At 42.5% G+C, this 21,315-nt stretch overlaps 1 protein-coding gene across 1 annotated transcript; it reads left to right on the plus strand.

The window, feature by feature from the left end:
• The first annotated feature begins 7,337 nt into the window (after nt 1–7,337).
• LOC138953554 (uncharacterized) lies at nt 7,338–18,600 on the plus strand. The gene is made up of 5 exons (XM_070325397.1): nt 7,338–7,650; nt 8,975–9,019; nt 14,877–15,143; nt 16,751–16,867; nt 17,855–18,600. Exons 1-5 carry the CDS (start codon nt 7,450–7,452, stop codon nt 17,933–17,935), a joined length of 711 nt encoding a protein of 236 aa, XP_070181498.1. The 5' UTR covers nt 7,338–7,449; the 3' UTR covers nt 17,936–18,600.
• The last annotated feature ends 2,715 nt before the right edge of the window (nt 18,601–21,315 follow it).

The raw sequence follows: 21,315 nt of genomic DNA on the forward strand, positions 1-21,315 counted from the left end.
GTCTTATCACTGTAAGCTTATCTTGGTTTCTTTGTGTAGTTATAGAAGAGGACCAATACAGAGGTGAGTGTGGGGGACAGTCCAGTGTGCGAGTGAACAGGGGTTGACAATAGTGTGACAACACAGTGTATCCAGTGAAGAAATACCCAGCAAACCCGATTAGTGAGCACAAGATAAATGCCCTTCAGAACAATGGACACTTTAAAAGCTGGGAAGTTGATACTTGAGTTTTTTCTTAACTCGATCACCCACACCCACCCTACTTCCATACCACCTAAAAACAATGAACTATCAGCGGTGACATGCATTCCATCTCTCTCTCTCTCTCTCTCTCTCTCTCTCTCTCTCTCTCTCTCTCTCTCTCTCTCTCTCTCTCTCTCTCTCTCGCGTTCCATGCGTACAAAGCTCCGTGAGGCGATACATGCTCAAGCTGTCAAGGTGCAATTATCCGCAGGTGTCTCAGAACACTCACCACCTCAGACGTTGTAGGCAGAGTTCCGTTTCACTGTTTGGTTTTCAAAGTTTTCAAATACCTTGGGTCACATTACAAGTAAACAACCGGATGTTTAAATGAATAAATGTTGCAATATAAATGGATAATTATGGCAAACAGTGGAGATTTGTGTGCGTTTTCGTGGTTATGCTCGATGTAGACCAACTCAGATTAGAGAAACCATAATAGGGAGCTAAAGCAATGCAAAGGCAATGTTTTGGTGACACAAAAAGTAACGGACTAGTCCAAGATTTTTCTTGTTCAAGCTCTGAGCGAAAGCAAATTGGACGTAGCTTAGGTTTGTTCCTGTTCTGATATATTTTAAATCGAGCAGGTCTTCAAAATGTTCCAGTTCAGAGCATTTTTACTGACTGGTCTTAAACTAAACATTGCTCAAGGTATAGACGAAAAATTAAATAGAATAGTGGTCTGCCTTGCATAAGGAGCTATTCCAGGACTTTTAGTTACTGCAATATTGTCACGGGACAATTTACAATTATTCTTATTTAAAAACATACAATTAAACCCATGGAAAGATTTGTACTCGTTGTTTAACTGAAAAATGTGTGTGTGTGTGTGTGTGTGTGTGTGTGTGTGTGTGTGTGTGTGTGTGTGTGTGTGTGTGTGTGTGTGTGTGTGTGTGTGTGTGTGTGTGTGTGTGTGCGCGCGCAGGTAAACAGGCAACCCCCAATCACACACGCACACACATTTCTCAAACGCATTCACACACACACACACACACGCACACACACACACTCATATACACACACACACACGCACACACACATACACACGCACACACACACACACGCACACACACACACACGCACACACACACACACACACACACACACACACACACACACACACACATACACACACACACACTTGAACAACTTCCTGTGTTGTCAGTGCTCATCTGGGTATTTCCACTCAAATTTTATCTGTAGATAAAATAAAAAATTCTTTTTAAGTATGTCAGCCGGAAATTACGCAAATACCCTCTTCACCTTTATTGGTCACAAAAACAGAAACTAGATCGGTTTAAATCTCGTACTTCTGTAATCTTGAACTTTGTTATCGTTTACTTCTTTTTAAATGACATCTGCAAGACAGTTTTGTGTGAACTACTTTTGTTTAGATAAAATTAAGCACGATTTCTTTTTGTTTTGTTCTCACGCTGGTTTATGGAGCAGCCGAAGGTGTTGGTTCAATATGACGGTGATGGTCGATCGCATTTTCGTTCATTCTTTCTTTTCTTTACTTTCTTTATTTGGTGTTTAACGTCGTTTTCAACCACGAAGGTTATATCGCGACGGGGAAAGGGTGGAGATGGGATAGAGCCACTTGTCAATTGTTTCTTGTTCACAAAAGCACTAATCAAAAATTTGCTCCAGGGCTTGCAACGTAGTACAATGTATTACCTTACTGGGAGAATGCAAGTTTCCAGTACAAAGGACTTAACATTTCTTACATACTGCTTGACTAAAATCTTTACAAAAATGGACTATATTCTATACAAGAAACACTTAACAAGGGTAAAAAGAGAAACAGAATCCGTTAGTCGCCTCTTACGACATGCTGGGGAGCATCGGGTAAATTTTTCCCCTTAACCTGCGGGGGGTATTTTCGTTCATTATCGACGAAGCAAGTAAAACGTTGTGTCACAAACCAAATCAAATATATATGACAGCAAGCTTGTGGTGACCCGACTGAAATGACTTTTGAATGAGATTCCCTTTAAGCATACAGTGCCTTCGTTTTCGTGTAAACAATCAACAACAGCAACACAGATCCGCCTGGGCTTTTCAATTTACATGGCATATAAACCAGCTTTCATTTAAGATTTTATTTGTTATTAAATGACCCAAAAACTGTATATTATATCTATTATTTAAAGAGGAGTCTAACAACAATACATGTTAACTTTAGCTATTATTTAAAGAGTATAGCCAACAAGTGTCTGTGCATTATTGTATTGTATTGGACAATAAACAAAATATTACGTCTTAGAGTTTTGCCTTATGTCTTACGTAATAAGCACGTAAGTTGTGTGTGTGTGTGGGTGGGTGTGTGTGTGTGCGTGATTTTACCAACACTACGCTAAATTCCTTGTGCTTTAAATGTTTTTTTAATGTCACTTGGCTCAATAAATACTGTATTCTGTATTCTGTGTGTGTGTGTGTGTGTGTGTGTGTGAGTGTGTGTGTGAGTATATGTGTGTGTGGGGGGGTGGGTGGGTGTGTGTGTGTGGGTGTGTGTGTGTGTGTGTGAGTATGTCTCATACTTGACATGCAAATACGGTAATTGTAGGTGAACCAAGTGCAGCGACCGTGTAATTATTCTTCGCTTTGTATATTGCTAATCAAAGCCAACTCATCACAGGAACATTATGTTTACGCGTTTTTCACAAAACACAACATTTGTTCCGCAACCAACCAGCGCATTATTCATTCCACTGACGTGTCTCCTAATATTCTTTATTGTTGTTTGCAGTGAATGAGCCCATTGTGTGAAATCACTCTGTCACGTCTGTCAAGAGGTGTTTGTTGTGTTTTCCTCGTTGTGTGTGTGTGTGTGTGGATGTGTCAAAACACTGCAAATAATTGCACCACTGTTATAAATAGAATTATAACCGTTACGTGCTTAATTACACTTATGACTAAACGCACATATGCTTGCATGTTTAGAACTGCATCTTTATGAGTTGAGTGATCATCTGGGGGGAAAAGGCTATGTCCGAAAAAGTCAGATGGTAAACAATGTAGGTCTAAGTTGTGGAAAGAGAGAATTCTTTATGTCCTGCAGGCTAAATATTTCGCCTCTTGAGAACACCATGTGGGTAATATGATTCGAGTTTTACGCCCTCACGGCTTTTGACGAGATACACAAGTGTGTGCGTGTTTAGGCGGTATCAGCACTTATGACAGAATTACCCAGATATTTTACGTGCCATTGTGGTGACACGGGGGTGGGACATGCCTTTGGTCTGCACATAAAGTTGACCCGTGTCCGTCCCGTCCCGAATTCGAACCTGCGACCTTTCGATCCAAAGTCCAGTGCTCTAGCTCTACCAATTAACTGAGCTACCGGGCCCCCGTCTAAGTTCTATGAACCAATGGGACCTTATAGCTGATCTAAATATAGACAACAATACACAAGTCACATTAAAAACACCTGAGGTATCTATTGCATGCTTATTTAAGTCAATTGAAAAAAAATCAGAAATGCACGCATTTTAAAACTTTGTTTTATGTAGGTCTTGGATTTTAACTGAAAATGAGTATTGAAGAAAACAAAGAATTTAAATATAATACACATGCTTGCCATCTACAAGTAGCAGACCCTTAATAAACGTAAACTTTACCACGTGACATTATAGGTCAGTTAGTAGCGAGGTGGTGTGCCTGAAACACGGTGGACAGGAGCTCGTGTGGATAGCTTAAACCACTATAAGCAAGGGTTAGTTAGTTAGTTGTTGCTTTTTGGGTCCAGCGGACCATATAGGCCAAATCAGGACCCCACAAGCAAGGGTGTTTTCTCTTTAACTCGTACACAACAAATAAAAACCCGACAGAGTTATTTCCGAGCATCGTCTATTGGAAAGAAAGAAAACAAGCACATGTTTAAACAACATCAACAACAACAAAACACACACGCAACCGTCTATATGGCAAGTGCAGTCAAACAAGTTGAATATAACCTGAAAAGCGACCATTCATATTGGTGCTCGTCCAACAAATTAACACAGATTAAGGCAAGAAATAAAATATTCTGCTTAAAGGTACAGTCCTTCTGATCATATTCACCGTCACAGACCTGTCCATGCTTTAGCTTTTAGGCGTGAGAGAAGAGCATCCACTTGGACACATACACAAAGCCAACAGGCTGGCTGCTTCCTCTGCCGAGATGAAAGTTTTTGTTGAATTAATTTCGTAAATGGACACAGATGTCCCTTACGAAATAGATTCATCAACAAATTCCCACCCTGCACATCAGTCAAGCAGGCTGTAGATGTTCGGTATGTGTCCAAGTGGAAGATCGTGTTATCCTGTGCAAGAGCCTGGACAGATAGATGTGGTGGTGTGCATGTTCGATTACGCGAGGACTGTACCTTAAAGGTGGTCGTCTATATATACATTTTTGCTTTTTTTTCAATCATCTTATGGTTAGATTTCGATACAAAATTAGGTCAAATGATGAATGAACCATGGGGAAAAAAGTTATAGAAAAAATATATGTAAAAAAAGCTTTTATTTTGGGGAAGCGTGACTCACGCTTCCAATATTTTGTTTTCTGTTTGCTGAGAACATGTGCTTTGCCTAAAAATACTGACCAATCAAATTCATGTCACTATGCTTATAGCCACGTCCAAACAAGTGCAGCAACAGTTTGACACTGGAGCGCTGTCCACGCTTTTTTATTAACGCACGAAATGCACGGGATTTGAGAGGAGTTTTGCGCTTGGCATTTTCCAAATAAGGATATCCTACTATGAGTACTACGCTGGAATACTACAATGAATTTTCAAACGGCTACACTGGCTTCGTCTTTCCTGATCGAAAGGGGGTGTATTGTTGATATTTGTAGATAATAGACTCTGCATTTTAATGGTCAAATGGCGATTTCGGTATAAAAATGTAGACAAGGACCTTTAAAAAACAAATCGCGTAAGGCGAAACTACAACATTAAGTCAATCTGTCGAACGCACAGAATGAAACTGAACGCACTGCATTTTTTCACCAAGACAAAACAGCTTCCTCAATTCCCCGCGGCGAGGAAATAGCTCATTTTCCCCGTGCAACACGAAGTGAAATTGACAAGCCAGTATAGCGCAACAGCGTCTTGCAGTGAGCAGAAAAGCGCGCTTTTCTGCATTCTTTTTAACTTTCTGAGCTTGTTTTGAATACAACATATGATATCTATGTACATATCTTTATAGATTCAGAATTTAATTAAGCATACGAAGCAATCAATTTAGAATCTGTTTGCGAAAAATCGAGTTTAATGACAACTTAAATGAGCAAACTAACTAATTAATTTTTAATCTTCAGAGCTGCAATGCAATCCCATAGTCCGGACTTTGTCAAAGATTGCTTGACCAAAATGTCGACCAATTTGATAGAAAAAAGAAGGCGCGGCAGTGCCGCCTCAACTTTTACAAAAAAACCGGATATGACGTCATCAAATATATTTATTAAAAAAATGAAAAAAATGTCTGGGGATATCCTACCCCGGAACTCTCATGTAAAGTTTCATGAAGATCGGTTCAGTTGTTTTCTCTGAATCGCTCTACACACAAACACACACACACACACACACACACACACACATACACACACAAACACACACACACACACACACACACACACACACACACACACACACACACACACACACACACATACGCCACACCTTCATCTCGATTCCCAGTCAATGTTAATTAAAACATTTAGTCATAACTTGACTAAATGTAAAGACAAAAAAATATACTAATCTTAAAGCCGCCCTGCTGCCACTATTTCCATAGAATTTCAACATAAACTGTACCGGAAAGGACAAAGCAGGTGGCCAAGTTTCTCGCGCTGGGAAATCTGAGACAGTGCATGATTGTATTCTCAGTGCGGTTTAACTTTCTTTTGTTGATAGCATGACCCAACTTGGCGTAAAGACAATAACATGCTGCACCTCAGTCCAACTATCCTTTTGGGGGGACTTTCCCTGCTGTACTAAACTTAACTGACTCGTTTTTTCAGAAAAACAAAAACCGCAAGGTATTTTTCTGAGGTCAGTCACTTCTTATCTGCTAGCCCTATGGTTGTGTGGTTGGCAACAAGTACGACAACTGCGTTATGTTGGCCTCCACAAACCCTAATATTGCAGTATTTCTTTAAATAAAATCTTGTTTGAATCAATAGTGCAGAATGTCGGTTTGTAGATATAACAGTTCTCTCGGAAATCACGCAGATGAAACGTTGAAATGATGTCATCCCTGGACTTTCCTTAGTACGCCTACTATTTACTAGTTCAAGCAGTGCTTGGTTTCATGACGCGCGTGTTACGTCTAATGTCGGTCGTAAGTTAAGTTGTTTTACATGTCGCCATCAAATATTTAAAATATAATCAGCTAAATTGGAATTCATGGCCCTTCCTTCCCATGTAAAGCAATTTGTAAAATAACATAGACAAACCCGGATTTGTTTTTACTAAATCCTTTAATCTTGGTACGGGTCAGTGCCAAAGATACTATATATAATATTTTTCTTGTTTATGATTCCTCAACAAATGTCGTCAGAAAAGACGAAACCGGCACGGTCGGCCTAGTGGTAAGGCGTCCGCCCCGTGATCGGGAGGTCGTGGGTTCGAACCCCGGCCGGGTCATACCTAAGACTTTAAAATTGGCAATCTAGTGGCTGCTCCGCCTGGCGTCTGGCATTATGGGGTTAGTGCTAGGACTGGTACGGTTGGTCCGGTGTCAGAATAATGTGACTGGGTGAGACATGAAGCCTGTGCTGCGACTTCTGTCTTGTGTGTGGCGCACGTTATATGTCAAAGCAGCACCGCCCTGATATGGCCCTTCGTGGTCGGCTGGGCGTTAAGCAAACAAACAAACAAACAAACAGTAAAGACGTCACCACGCAATGCAACAAGCTATGACGTCAAAAACTGACGATGATACTAAATACTGACAAACGAACAAACAATGAAGTGATTGACAAAAAATTACGACCGGGTCGTAAAGCCGTCCTAATCCCTACGCCCCTCTTCGTGCGGCGTGTGTCAAGTGACAGCTGTTCGCCGCACATCCTACACGCGTACTGTTTATAAACCACTCTCTGTGCTCAGCGAATCATTTACTTCACCGCTGTTTCCTCGAGAACAACATTGACCCAAGAACGAAAATCCTCAACGCAGAAGAAATAGAAAGAGAGAGAAAGCTGTGCTTTTGATCACGATGAAGTTTTTAGTTCTCGCTCTTTTCCCGGCACTGGCCCTTGGTCAGATGGCCGTCGGAGGAATCTCGGACACTACCGTGTCCGCGACTTATGAGCCCGTGGTGTTTGCTGTCCAGGCAATTAACAACCAGTTTGCTGCCAGCAATGGCGGGCAGTCTCCCAACCTCGCCCTCCTGGAAGTCGTCAAGGCCAAAACACAGGTAAGATGGTGTTAATTAATGGTTTCAAATTTACCAAAATCACCAATTGTTAGCACCGTATCAGGTGGGCAGGTGCTGGGCCTGTCGCAACCAAAAGAGAGAGAGAGAGAGAGAGAGAGAGAGAGAGAGAGAGAGAGAGAGAGAGAGAGAGAGAGATAAAGAGAGAGAGAGAGATTGAGAGAGACTGATTGAGAGAGATGTGTTTGTGTGTCTGTCCGTTTTATCTGTGTCTGTGTCAGTGTGTCTGTCTACGCCTGTCTATCTGCGTTTGTCTGACTGCATGAGAATAGAAAGGGTGTGTTTTGCATAGTATAAGCAACAGCACATCTGTTTGTCAAGCCTAACTAAGGGTTAGCTCTGAAACAATAGATTAAAGGGCTGGTGACAATTTTATTCATTAGCACTCGTCAGTGAAGTTTTTAATTTAGCAGGCGTTGAACGAAGTTTGTGACATTTGGGGTTTTAAGTGAAAGGGGCAGTGCCTGTTGCACCGGACTGGCCTCAGTCATTCGTGCTTTTCCGTAAATGTAAGCCGAGTTCAAATGATCATTCATAACTCAGTTATTGTATTTAAAATCAATTCCCTGGCTGTGTACAGTACACGGAGCGTAATATTATTCCAAGTTGACCCTTTCTGTTTGAATCGACACTTAATATAAAATCGTATAAAAAGCAAATAATGAACAGCGAAAGAAAAAAACAAATCAGCGTCATGAAAAATTGGAAATGATCACAGAAATGCGGCATTCTTTAGCGCACTATTTTCAGCCTCAAACTCAGGTTGATCAGTTCGTTGTGTTAGCTGTACCAGCTGCTCGTGTCATCTTGTCAACAATAAGGAATGTACTTTCTTTTCTTTTTTTTACATTTTTTTTTTAAGTTAGTCCCTCTTTAGGGCGAGGGCTGGATGTAAAAAAAGCAGACCACTGCTTAATCTATTACCCTCGTTAAATAAAGATTTGTCATTGTCATTGTCAATTGTCATTCCATCTCTCTCTCTCTCTCTCTCTCTCTCTCTCTCTCTCTCTCTCTCTCTCTCTCTCTCTCTCTCTCTCTCTCTCTCTCTCTCTCTCTCTCTCTCTCCCCCCCCCCCCCCCCCTCTTTGGTGAGGACAGGTGAATGCGACTATTCATAGAATAGCTGATCGGCCCCTCCAACAGAAAGGTCAACCAACATTCATAACTGTTTTGTGTGTGGGTTTTTTTTCTCCCCGTATCACTTAAAATATCTCTCGATCTAGGTAAATATTTTCGTTGTTGAAATATTTGATGACATGTATGTTCTTTTGTAATTGGAATTTATTTATTTCTTCTTTTGTTAACAGGTTGTCGCAGGACAGAAACTCTTCCTGACTCTTCATCTTACTGGGGTAAGTGATTTGTTATACTCTGTCCGGCGAGAACAAAAACTATGACGGCTTACTAGTGCCAAAACCTGGGGTTACCCATTATCACGTGATAATTACTAATTAACGCTGTCAGTTACTGTTTTCACTCGTTAGTTACTCATTTTCACGGGATAATTAGTAATTTTCACGGGAAAATGACTAACTTTTAGTTTTGGCACTAGTTAGCAATCCGTCAGGAAGTGAGCCAAAACTAAAAATTAGTAATTAACAGGTGAAAGTTAGTAATTTTCCCGGGAAAATTAGTAATTAACACGTGAAAATGGTAAATATCAAGGGAAAATTACTAATTTTCCCGTGATAATTACAATTATGAGGTTTTGGCACTAGTAAGCCCTATGACGGCTTACTAGTGCCAAAACCTGGGGTTACCCATTATCACGTGATAATTACTAATTAACGCTGTCAGTTACTGTTTTCACCTGTTAGTTACTCATTTTCACGGGAAAATTACTAATTTTTAGTTTTGGCACTAGCAATCCGTCAGGAAGTGAGCCAAAACTAAAAATTAGTAATTAACAGGTGAAAGTTAGTAATTTTCCCGGGAAAATTAGTAATTAACACGTGAAAATGGTAAATATCAACATAATTATAATTATGAGGTTTTGGCACTAGTAAGCCATCATAAAAAACAGAAACGCATTTCTCTAGTGAACGATCATGCACACCCTTTAAATCTAAACTAGCTTTAACTTGTGTTTAGACCTAGGCTCCTGCGTCATGTACGCACTGTTTGATTTCCTTTCGTTTTGTCATTTTGCCATTGTCCGTCCTTTCGGTTTCCCCTTTGCGAAATTTAAAAAAAAATTCCCCTCGGTGTTTTTGTGTCCACTTCCAATTCATTTGAGTTGTGTTTACCTATTTGTTTTAGAACCAACATGTTTTGACAGTTTTGATTTATCTGAGAATGTCTGAAACGCTTTGTCCTTTATTTGATGCACTCTCTTCCATACTTTCCCTTCATGTCTTGGTTTAAACATAAGTTTATTTTAACAAAGGTTACAATCATGACATGTACACAAAATACACAGGTAACAGCAACAAGCTAGAAGCTTATAGTGGTGTCTTCGAGGTTGAAACACGCCTTTCCTGTATACAACTAGTTATGTGACACGATCGTCTAAACCTTCAAAAGTAGTGAAATGTCGGACTACTAAAGTGAAGATTACTTGCAACGGGCATAATCGTGGATTCGAAAGAATTTCTGAATCAGCTGTTTGCCTTACTGATAACAGATCCAGTTTGTTGAGTGTCCTGACCGCAAACCTTTCCCCTTCTCCGGTGACCTCGCTGTCTTTATCTACCTTCAAACATAGCACCGGGAGATCGGATTATCAGTTGGAGAGACAGAGAGAGTATGGGGGGGGGGGGGGGGGGGGGGAGAGAGAGTGAGTGAGAGAGAGAATGAGGGGGGGGGGGGAAGGGAGTGAACTGAATTGAACTGAACAGAATTTAATTTGACAAGGATAAAGATTTAAGGCTAGGCCTTTACTTACTATCTGTCCTAGAGGGAGTGAGAGAGAGAAGGGGGAGAGAGAGGGAGGGGAGGGGAGGGGGAGAGAGAAAGGGAGATTTTGCGATGGTGTAATCTCCACATTGGAAAGAAGGGGCAACGATGATAGAATTACGTGCACATTTCTGTGTGTGTGTGTGTGTGTGTGTGTGTGTGTGTGTGTGTGTGTGTGTGTGTATGTGTGTGTGTGTGTGTGTGTGTGCTATTTGCAAATACACATACACACAAACACACACGCACACACACACACCGGCACACACACACACACACACACACACACACACACACACACACACACACACACACACACACACACATAAATCAGGGGGTGACATAGTCTGGCTCAGTCTCCAAACTTTATGCACAATATTCTTCTTTTTTAAACCTTTTTTTGACTAAATGTTTTAACATAGAGGGGGAATCGAGACGAGGGTCGTGGTGTATGTGTGTGTATCTGTCTGTGCGTGTGTGTGTGTAGAGTGATTCAGACCAAACTACCCGACCGATATTTATGAAATTTGACATGAGAGTTCCTGAGAATGATATCCCCGGACGTTTTTTTCTTTTTTTCGATAAATACTTTTGATGACGTCATATCCGGCTTTTTGTAAAAGTTGAGGCGGCACTGTCACACCCTCATTTTTCAATCAAATTGGTTGAAATTTTGGCCAAGCAATCTTCGACGAAGGCCGGACTTCGGTATTGCATTTCAGCTTGGTGGCTTAAAAATTAATTGATGACTTTGGTCATTAAACATCTGAAAATTGTAAAAAAAAAAAAATTTCATATAAAACGATCCAAATTTACGTTCATCTTATTCTACATCATTTTCTGATTCCACAAACATATAAATATGTCATATTTGGATTAAAAACAAGCTCTGAAAATTAAAAATATAAAAATTATGATCAAAATTAAATTTCCGAAATCGATTTAAAAACAATTTCATCTTATTCCTTGTGGGTTCCTGATTCCAAAAACATATAGATATGATATGTTTGGATTAAAAACACGCTCAGAAAGTTAAAACAAAGAGAGGTACAGAAAAGCGTGCTATCCTTCTTAGCGCAACTACTACCCCGCTCTTCTTGTCAATTTCACTGCCTTTGCCATGAGCTGTGGACTGACGATGCTACGAGTATACGGTCTTGCTGAAAAATGGCATTGCGTTCAGTTTCATTCTGTGAGTTCGACAGCTACTTGACTAAATGTTGTATTTTCGCCTTACGCGACTTGTTTTTAATTTGTGCAAACAATTTGTTTGCACAGTTCTGTACTTTGGACAAGTTTTGAACCTCTGGACTGGTTTAAGCTGGTTTAGCGCTGTAAGTACCTGCACTTTGTACTGACAAAATAAAGCCAGTTTTAGCTGACCTTTTTTTTTTAACTGAAATGACACACTGCTCCACGGCTATTGCGAGTTGTCTCTCTGACCGGACGCTACCATCCTGCGCGAATCTATCAAAACAAGAATACAGAGTTATCTTCCATATGTTTTTCGCGAGCACTGATCTAAATTTGAGATCAGTGTTCGCGAGACGAAAATGATTGCAGATTGGCCGACTTCGACAGTGATCTCCGTTCTGTTCTTCACAGTTATGATAAAGACATCGTTCTAAGGTCAAAACAAGTCGAAATTTTGGGACTGCTGCCGGAAGGAGACCGTAATATATGGTTTCATCACTGTCAACTGGTTACAGAAAAAAATCGTCTGCTCCAGTGAGCGCCGAAACCAAACGGTTGATTATCACGTGACACTTTTGCCATATTTAGAGTTGTTTGCACAGTAAATACAGCCGCGAAAAATAGCTCGCTTGAAACTGTCTTACATATCAATTCCTTTGTAATTTAAAAATTACAAAACACCCTGAAAAATCACTATCGACGATCGCGAATCTGCTTATATCAATAATACATTACAAAAAGCTCTAAATATATGTTAAAAAAAATTGAAAAATCGGTTTGAAACTCAAGGCATCCTGTCAGGGAGAGAATGAGCCGAACTCATTTTGACCTGAGTTCAGGATGACACTGCAGTTGTTACGGTACAACTAGATTAGAGTACCAAAATCATTCTGTTGTTTTGTGTGTGGACATTTTTAGTCAGATTTTGATAAAACTGTGAACATACATAGCATCCATATTGTAGTTTTGAAATATGCAACTTGTTTTGGGCTTACTGGTGCAGAAAGTGTGCTTTTGCAAATTACCTTTTGTTACGTGCGCAGAATTATATTTTTAGTCACAAGTAAGATTAGAAATAGAACATTACTTGTTTTCACGCAAGTGTGAAAATACTTTTTTTTCTGGAATATGAACCTCAACCATCATGTTATTTTCCCAAATTTCTGAGTTTCATCGGTTTGAATAATGCCGATTTTTGAAAGAACAATTTTAAAAATCAATAGTTCACTTCAGCACATATTTCTGAGGACCGCGACGTTATGTTGGACAGATTGTGCAAAGGTGCCAGTGGGATTAGGTTGTTTGCTTATCCTACCTGAACTAACACTTACACAGAATGCTAAAGTTGAAGTGTCGGTGCGTCTTGGAAATGTACTCTCACGTCACCTGAGGTTGCTATGCCTCTCATTGAAATCGATACCTTGGATTACGATGCTGATTGACAGATCGTTCGATCCCAGGTCAACAAGACCAAGTTGCGTTGAACAATAGAGTTTGCACACATACCTAGTTGCTCCCTGCACTTTATATGGTTTATTATTCTGCACACTTAAGTAGGATAAGCTGAAAACAAGCTAAGAGTGTGAGGAGTATTCTATTTATGGATATTCTTGTTATTTTTTTAACAAAACGTTTTGACGGGCCGGACTCCCAACTTCGCCCTCGGTTAATTTTCTCTCGTCGTAAACACTGTGTTACACAAGTGTGGAACAATATACAGGTGTTACGTAACATCTGCATGACTGTGATAAAGTGACAAAGGCTACATCCTGCTTTTGCGGGAAAACTAACATGATCAACATGATCATGCGATACAGAATCATAGAGAATGCCGTGCATGCACACACACACACACACACACCACACACACACACACACCACATACACACCACACACACACACACACACACACCACACACACACACACACACACACACAAACACTGTCCGTGTCAAAGTGACATTTCACTACATCCGTCTGGTTTTTGTTTGTAGAAAACTGACACGATGAAACAATCGCACAGGCGCTCGCACCAAGCCCCCTTACACAGAGAGAGAGAGAGAGAGAGAGAGAGAGAGAGAGAGAGAGAGAGAGAGAGAGAGAGAGAGAGAGAGAGAGAGAGAGAGAGAGAGAGAGAGAGAGACAGAGACAGAGACAGAGAGAAAGAGAGAGAGACACAGAGAGAGAGAGGAGATTTTTGGGGGGTGTTTATGTGAATGTTGAATTTGGAAAACAAATCTCTGTTTTAACTGCAGTTGGTACGTTCTGAACGCTTTCTCCTGCGTACAAAGCTAAAATGTTCTAGCTATGTGGCACACCAAATGCCAATGTGATCCTGAAGCATAATTCTATTTAGTCTTTGAACATGAACAGGTCTCGTCCATTCGATCCGTCTGCGTCGTGATCTTGTTGGAACACAATGGGACAAACCCCACCAGGAGAATATGCGCACACAGTACTAGCTGCAGCCTACATTCAATCATACAGAATACAACAGTCAATTGTTATATCCGTTGTCAGCAGTATGTTTGTTCGCGTTTGACAAAGCATACTTATCTTGATTATGCTGCAATAACACTAGTACTTTTTTTCTGGTGAAGCTAGCAGCATCTGAAATTTGAATACACAGTATTTATGCTGTGACTTTATATTAATCCATTCTCTATGACAGATCTTGACGGCTTATGATCCATCTGCTGAACAACCCTGCAAAATAAGGAGCGTTTAACCATAGACGATTTGTCATCTTGTATGTATTTTGTTTAGAGAAAGGCTTAGAGACCAACAGCAATCATGTAGCTTCAGTCAGACACGGGATTCCGTGCTACAGTTATCAGTCGCCAAACCCGGGAAAGCTGTTGACGGAGCTCTGTACCACATACTGAATAACATCACGGCGTTCTGAAAGTAAGTCAAGAACCCAAGTTCTCAACGTAAGCTGAATAGAGGTCTGTCGGTATAGGTAACACGTGTTCCCGACAGACCCCTAGGCCCTCGCTAGTGATTGGTCCATCCTTGTTTGTCGGAGGTTTTGCAAGAAAAGGTCACTCTTTCACACCACCTACACTAACCCGAAGGAGCTTTTCTCCAAAATCTTTTATTTTCCACTGCACTGTGTTTCAGGACTACTACTGCGACGTAACGGTGTGGTACCGCGCCTGGCTGAAGGGTGACGAGCGCATGCAGGTCACTGACGGCCCCACGTGCCACCAGATAGCACGTGCCATGGGGGGCCTGGGCGGTCAGAGTCAGCCCAAGGCCCTGGACAGCACCACCGAGCAGATCGTCAACGACGCCCTCAACTTCGCCGTCTGCGCCTCCCACGACAGGAGCAACGCCATGTTTGCCTCCGTTCTTGGCGACACCTCTGGGGTTACCTACACTCAGCAGGTGAGACACGGGCGATAAGGTCACACATGCGTAGATTGTATGGAATGGGGCACATCTCTGGGGACACCTACCTACACTTAGCAGGTGAGAAAGAGGCAATAAAGTCACAAATGCGTAGATTGTATGGAATGTAGCGCATCTCTGGGGTCACCTACACACAGCAGGGTACTACGCAGGTGTTAGAGTCGGGTATGGTGTGGAGTATACTTCTGGGCAGGGCCGGACTACCGGGGGGGTTATGGGGGTTGCGCACCCCCCCCCCCCCCTAGCCTAAACATGTACCTTACTTATTTAATTTTTTTTTATTATTGCTTATTTTATGCCGTTTCATGCAAGGAGCGACCATTTTCCTATCTCAGAATATGACCTACCCGTCAGCTTCAGGGGGCTTCGCCCCCTGACCCCCACAACGAGGGGGGGTGGGTGGGTTCTAGGGTTTCCGGACCCCCCCCCCCCCCAGCCAAAAAATAAAAATATTGAATGAGGTATGCATTTCTTTATTTTACATTGAGTTTCAATTTTTGGGGTATTAATCAGTGACAAAATCTGCTGCCTGAAACTGGTAATGATCATCCTCAGAATGCACCAGATTGCACCATTTTGCATCCTTTTTTTCAACATTTTCCGGGGGGGCATGCCCCCGGACCCCCCTAGCAAGCTCGGCGCTTCGCGCCGTCGGCTCGGCGCTTCGCGCCTTCACACCCATATCTTCACAATATACTTTTGAAAAAAACCAGTCATAAAATGAACTGATCCGCCCCTGCCGCCAGGGGGGACATCCCCCTGGGCCACCACTGGCAACCCCCCCCCCCTCCTCTTCGCCTAGTCCGGCCCTGCTGGGTATGGGGTTAGACAACAAGTCCCTACACTGGACAGGTGAGCAACACGTCCCTACACTGGACAAGTAAGCAACAAGTCCCTACACTGGACAGGTGAGCAACACGTCCCTACACTGGACAGGTGAGCAACAAGTCCCTACATTGGGCAGGTGAGCAACAAGTCCCTACACTGGACAGGTGAGCAACAAGTCCCTACACTGGACAGGTGAGCAACAAGTCCCTACACTGGACAGGTGAGCAACAAGTCCCTACACTGGACAAGTGGGCAACATGTCCCTACACTGGACAGGTGAGCAACAAGTCCCTACACTGGACAGGTGAGCAACAAGTCCCTACACTGGGCAGGTGAGCAACAAGTCCCTACACTGGACAGGTGAGCAACATGTACCAACACTGGGCAGGTGAGCAACAAATACCTACACTGGGCAGGTGAGCAACAAGTCCCTACACTGGACAGGTGAGCAACATGTACGGCACTGGGCAGGTGAGCAACAAATACCTACACTGGGCAGGTGAGCAACAAATACCTACACTGGGCAGGTGAGCAACAAGTCCCTACACTGAACAGGTGAGCAACTAGTTCCTTCACTGGACAGGTGAGCAACTAGTTCCTTCACTTGGCAGGTAAACCCCAGGTCCTGTTTACAGCTGACGTAATGTCAAACAGCCTTCTCGTGGAATTCGGATTAGAGATACCACCATAATTCCCCTCTGCTTTGTTGATCTATTAATTCGTTTGTATTATTTATTTTTTTGGTCATGTTTCAGGTGACGACCGGCATGACCTACACATTCCAGAACGTGCCCCTGTTGGAGACTCACTGTCACAACGTTGGCTGCGCTGCCCTGGACCTGACCAACTGCCAGGCCAATGCCCATGGCATGGTAAGCAAAACGTTTCTCGCTTATTTCATTTGCAGTTCCCTGGGGGACATACAGCTACATCCAGCGTTGCCACTGGCAAACACTGCACAAACTATAAAGCAGAAGCAGAAGCTCTCATGCAGGCCGCCTCCTTCGTTCAGGACTCCGCAGACTCTTGCTACCAAGTTGTCTTCCTCTCGGACGCCCTTTCAGTCCTTCAGGCCCTAGAGAACGACAAACTCCCACAGCTGGCCAAAGCATTACAGATGGTCAGACAAACCAGAAGAGTTGTCCTCCAGTGGATACCAGCACACTGTGGGATACCAGGAAATGAAAGGGCAGATGAGCTGGCAAAAGAAGGAGCCGTGGAAGACCAACCTGAAAACAGTGTCAGCTTTAGTGAGCAGAAGACAATCATCAAGGCATTGATGAGGCCAAGGACAAACAGAGATGACTACCACACAATGTCCAGAGAGCAGCAAGTCAACCTCATCAGGCTGCGTACTGGCCACAACAGGCTCAATGCTCACATGAACCGAAAGTTCAAGCTGGCGCCATCACCAACCTGTGCCTGCGGTCAAGAGGACCAAACAGCGGAACACATCTTACAGCGATGTCCCTTACTAGATGAGGAACGAAAAGAAGTGTGGCCGTCACCAACTCCCTTGCAGACCAAACTATACGGCAGTCGACAGGAGTTGGAGAAAACGACAACATTTATCACCAGTGCTGGACTGATTGTGTAACCTCTGCGAACGCCAAGAAGAAGAAGACTTCATTTGCATTTGTACCTGTCATGTGAGGCACCTCCGATGAGAGGACACCTCCAAAAAAATACTATCTACATTCCTTATTTGGTCTATTTTTCTCACCAAAATATGCCTGTCTTGGCAGTTCCACTACCTGCAATACAGGGACTATTTCGACCGGTTGTTGTGTGTCATAATCACTGACCCAAGAAATCGTTTTGTTTCTCAAACACTGAACGAAGCAATCTTTGTGTTTCAGAAATCCACCTGCTCCTTCACAGTGCAGTCCGAGCCGTGGATGACGCCCGCTTTCTCCCTCGGTAACATGGCATGCAACTAGACCTAGAGTGTGTCTCACCCGACTGGTTTCGCTTTTCTAGGCATCAGCGGCATTTGAACACCAGCAACAAACTTCGGGACTCTGGCCCACATGAACCGACCTTAAAACGTCATCGGCCTTATGACTTAACACTTTTGTTTACATGTGCTTACTGTCATATACAGTAGGTACCTTCCGCACAGTCAAACAATGGCTCAAACAACAAGTAAAAAAAACCGCATCAAAAACAAAAACAGAAAGTAAGAAGCCGTTCACACCAGTTTTTGTCCAGCGTTCAAATAATATGTCACCTGTATAAGAGCCCACTAGCTGCAGTTTCACTGATAAAGCGTTGACAAACCGATTTCTTTCTTTTATCTCGAAAATAAAAGTGTTGGTAATCATGTTTCCATTCTCGGACTTTGCCAGATGTTAGAAACTACGAGACCTTCAGGCGCTTACTTGCTAGGCACAAATGTATATGTAGTCAGAGAAAGAGCTTAGTTTTTAATGAATTTATTTACTTGATTCAAACGAGTAAATATCACTCGCCGGAGATCTTCTTACCTTCTTATATTGTTTTGTGTGATTTGTTGGTGATTTGTGTTTCCATAGAGTTTCAATGATAACTGTGATTCAACTTATATGTCTTTCACACAAAATAAAGTGTTCTTTTATAAGTTTTACTACTGTTTTGTGCATTCTAACTTTTTCACTCCCGCGATCAAACGCGCGCATGTGTGTGTATGTGTGTGTGTGTGTGTGTGTGTGTGTGTGTGTGTGTGTTTGTATGTGTGTGTGTGTCTCTCTGTCTGTCTGTCTGTCTGTCTGTCTGTCTTTTTCTCTCTGTGTGTATGTCTCACAAGTATGTCAGCCAGAAATTACGCACGCACCCTCTTCGCCTTTATTGGTCACAGAAACAGAAACTAGATCGGTTTAAATCTAGTACTTCTGTAATCTTGAACTTTGTTATCATTTACTTCTTTTTGGATGACAACTGCAATTTAGTTATGTGTCAAAGAATCACCCACCCGCCTTAGGCCCCCCCCCCCCCCCCAAAAGATGTATGTTTCTGGTCACCCGACCCTACCTAGTTTTTTTCCGCCGACCCTGGACTTTTTATTGCATTTGTAAAAAAAAAAAAAAAAAAAGCCACAAAAAAAGCGTCAATAATAAAGCACGATTTCGTCTTGTATTGTGCTTTCGTTGGTTCATGCAGCAGCTGGAGTTGCTTGTTCGTAACCTCCCGTAACGACCTCTCCCAAGAACGACCCCCTCCTTTTGCCGACCGAATTTCTCGGCACGGATGCCTTTCACACTGTAACTAACCTCCCAAGAACGACGCCCTCCTTTTTCAGACGACCGACCTACCAACAAAGGGTCAATAAGACTTAGACCTTTTTACCAGTGAGTGTCAAAGTTCGTAATTACCCGCCAGCACACGCGGAACACGCACGCCATTACTAAGAACCTTAACTGACTGTAAAACCAAGAAAGTCAACAAAGTAAAGAACAGTGATTAAGGGCATAATCAAAACAGAACAACAACAACAACAAAAGAAAGAAAGAAAGAAAGAAAGAAAGGAGGGGGGTGGGGGAAGAAGAAGAACTTGAAAAAAATGGAAGCAAAATCTGTGTCCTTCAGTTTAAGCAGTAATAGATCAAATAGATAACCTAACCTAAAAGTCTTATAATTAACACAGTTATGGTTTTATGGTGACAGAATCACCCACCCAGACACAGACACATACCTCTATCCCAACCTGCACACTAAGATGTAAGGTGAACACAGAATCACCCACCCAGACACAGACACATACCTCTATCCCAACCTATACACTAAGATGTAAGGTGAACACAGAATCACCCACCCAGACACAAACACATACCTCTATCCCAACCTACACACTAAGATGTAAGGTGAACACAAAATCACCCACCCAGACACAGACACATACCTCTATCCCAACCTACACACTAAGATGTAAGGTGAACACAGAATCACCCACCCAGACACAGACACATACCTCTATCCCAACCTATACACTAAGATGTAAGGTGAACACAGAATCACCCACACAGACACAAACACATACCTCTATCGCAACCTACACACTAAGATGTAAGGTGAACACAGAATCACCCACCCAGACACAAACACATACCTCTATCCCAACCTACACACTAAGATGTAAGGTGAACACAGAATCACCCGCCCAGACACAAACACATACCTCTATCCCAACCTATACACTAAGATGTAAGGTGAACACAAAATCACCCACCCAGACACAGACACATACCTCTATCCCAACCTATACACTAAGATGTAAGGTGAACACAGAATCACCCACCCAGACACAAACACATACCTCTATCGCAACCTACACACTAAGATGTAAGGTGAACACAGAATCACCCACCCAGACACAAACACATACCTCTATCCCAACCTACACACTAAGATGTAAGGTGAACACAGAATCACCCACCCAGACACAGACACATACCTCTATCCCAACCTACACACTAAGATGTAAGGTGAACACAGAATCACCCACCTAGACACAAACAAATACCTCTATCCCAACCTATACACTAAGATGTAAGGTGAACACAGAATCACCCACCTAGACACAAACAAATACCTCTATCCCAACCTACACACTAAGATGTAAGGTGAACACAGAATCACCCACCCAGACACAAACACATACCTCTATCCCAACCTACACACTAAGATGTAAGGTGAACACAAAATCACCCACCCAGACACAGACACATACCTCTATCCCAACCTATACACTAAGATGTAAGGTGAACACAAAATCACCCACCCAGACACAGACACATACCTCTATCCCAACCTACACACTAAGATGTAAGGTGAACACAGAATCACCCACCCAGACACAGACACATACCTCTATCCCAACCTATACACTAAGATGTAAGGTGAACACAGAATCACCCACCCAGACACAGACACATACCTCTATCCCAACCTACACACTAAGATGTAAGGTGAACACAAAATCACCCACCCAGACACAGACACAAACCTCTATCCCAACCTATACACTAAGATGTAAGGTGAACACAGAATCACCCACCTAGACACAAACACATACCTCTATCCCAACCTACACACTAAGATGTAAGGTGAACACAGAATCACCCACCCAGACACAGACACATACCTCTATCCCAACCTATACACTAAGATGTAAGGTGAACACAGAATCACCCACCTAGACACAAACAAATACCTCTATCCCAACCTACACACTAAGATGTAAGGTGAACACAGAATCACCCACCCAGACACAAACACATACCTCTATCGCAACCTACACACTAAGATGTAAGGTGAACACAAAATCACCCACCCAGACACAGAC

The sequence above is a fragment of the Littorina saxatilis genome, linkage group LG17 (assembly GCF_037325665.1).
Source record: "Littorina saxatilis isolate snail1 linkage group LG17, US_GU_Lsax_2.0, whole genome shotgun sequence".
In the NCBI taxonomy this organism is placed as follows: Eukaryota; Metazoa; Mollusca; class Gastropoda; order Littorinimorpha; family Littorinidae; genus Littorina; species Littorina saxatilis.

Bases quoted from the DNA above. Each gene is read 5' to 3' on its own strand.
- LOC138953554 (XM_070325397.1), top strand. From the start codon at position 7,450: ATGAAGTTTTTAGTTCTCGCTCTTTTCCCGGCACTGGCCCTTGGTCAG. The intron at 9,020-14,876 runs GTAAGTGATTTG...ACTGTGTTTCAG, and splicing joins TGACTCTTCATCTTACTGGG to GACTACTACTGCGACGTAAC. The intron at 15,144-16,750 runs GTGAGACACGGG...GTCATGTTTCAG, and splicing joins GGGTTACCTACACTCAGCAG to GTGACGACCGGCATGACCTA.